The 1,610-nt window shown below is 59.1% G+C and overlaps 1 protein-coding gene across 1 annotated transcript in view; it reads right to left on the minus strand.

Moving 5' to 3' along the window:
• The window catches only part of LOC104493070 (116 kDa U5 small nuclear ribonucleoprotein component-like), a gene marked incomplete at its 5' end in the record, with an annotated part of 6,907 nt that overhangs the window by 1,386 nt on the left and 3,911 nt on the right, over positions 1–1,610 (minus strand). Inside the window, one exon of the mRNA XM_010135692.1 lies at positions 882–1,035. Coding sequence (XP_010133994.1) covers positions 882–1,035 — 154 coding nt within the window. The remainder of the gene's footprint in view (positions 1–881; positions 1,036–1,610) is intronic.

The raw sequence follows: 1,610 nt of genomic DNA on the forward strand, positions 1-1,610 counted from the left end.
GCCAGGGAGGGGGCAGCCTGGGACAGGGTCTCAGCACCCTCATGGCCAGCACAACCTCTCCAGACGCAGGCATGTTTGTTCTTTTCAGAGCTAAGCCTCAGGCTTTTACATGTGACCTTGAAGCCAGCTCTCAGGGTTCAGGCTGCTGCTCTCTGGCTGTCCCACAGCACCTCGTGGTGGGAGCTCTCACGAGATCTGATTTGCCCGGACGGGAGTGGTGGGACAGGGTCTCAGCACCCTCATGGCCAGCACAACCTCTCCAGACGCAGGCATGTTTGTTCTTTTCAGAGCTAAGCCTCAGGCTTTTACATGTGACCTTGAAGCCAGCTCTCAGGGTTCAGGCTGCTGCTCTCTGGCTGTCCCACAGCACCTCGTGGTGGGAGCTCTCACGAGATCTGATTTGCCCGGACGGGAGTGGTCAGGGGACAGTATTCTGAGTCCCAGTCCCTGTTTTCCAGAGGTTTAAAACCTTTCTGCGAGAGGCAAAGCCCAAGTGTGACACGCCACGTCTTAGGGCAGAACAGCGAGTCCAATTCCTGCTCCAAGACCTCTCCTCGAGCTGCAGAGCACCGAGTGCACCCAACAGCTTCCCCTCTCCCAGAGGAGGACGTTGTCTCTCCAGGTCCTGAAGGACCCGCATGCTCAGCGAGCAGCAGCGTTCAGCGCTCCCTCGCTGGAGCAAAGGGCGACGTGACTTGGAACAAAGCTGCTGGCTTCTGGCAGACACTTAACGCACACCCCCCAACTCGAGATCCTGTGAGGATGGTGTCCAGAGTAGTTGTCCTGCCCTCGCGAGCTGCAGCACTGAGCTCCACCAATATCACCTCCCTGGTGCCTGACCCTACCACGTCCCTCTCCGTCTCACCAGGGCACAGACTCACCTGCCAATGGTGGAAGACAGAGAGCGAGAAGGCTTGTCCCTGCGTGTGTGTCCTCAAATCTGTCTCGAACCCAAACGAGTCGATGGCTGGGATGAAGGCTTTGATGGTGTAGAGAGGAGAGCCTGGGATCGGAGCATCTTGCGTCACGTGGCCTCTGCCAACGCGTTAAAAGGTTAGTCTTGCTATGCCACAGAGTCATCACATGGTTTGGGGTGGAAGAACCTTACAGCTCACCCAGCCCAGCCCCTGCCAGGGGCAGGGACCTTCCCCCAGAGCAGGTTGCTCCGAGCACCGTCCAGCCTGGCCCTGAATCATAAAGTGGTTTGTGTTGGAAGGACCCTACAGCTCACCCAGCCCAGCCCCTGCCAGGGGCAGGGACCTTCCCCCAGAGCAGGTTGCTCCGAGCCCCGTCCAGCCTGGCCTTGGGCACTGCCAGGGATGGGGCAGCCACAGCCTCTCTGGGCAGCCTGGGCCAGGGTCTCACCGCCCTCATCAGGAAGAATTTCTTCCTTGTTCCTAATCTAAATCTCTCCTCTGACAGCTTAAAACCATCACCCCTTGTGTCCCATCACCACACTTCCTGGCAAAGGTCCCTCCTTGTCTTTCCCGTAGCCCCCTTGCAGCACTGACAGGCCGGGCTAAGGTCTCCCCGCAGCTTCTCCTCTCCAGGATGAACCCCCCCAGCTCTCTCCCCTCTCCTCCCAGCAGAGGGTTCCACCCGTGGGGCAT

The sequence above is a fragment of the Buceros rhinoceros genome, unplaced genomic scaffold (assembly GCF_000710305.1).
Source record: "Buceros rhinoceros silvestris isolate BGI_N320 unplaced genomic scaffold, ASM71030v1 scaffold35724, whole genome shotgun sequence".
Lineage (NCBI taxonomy): Eukaryota > Metazoa > Chordata > Aves > Bucerotiformes > Bucerotidae > Buceros > Buceros rhinoceros.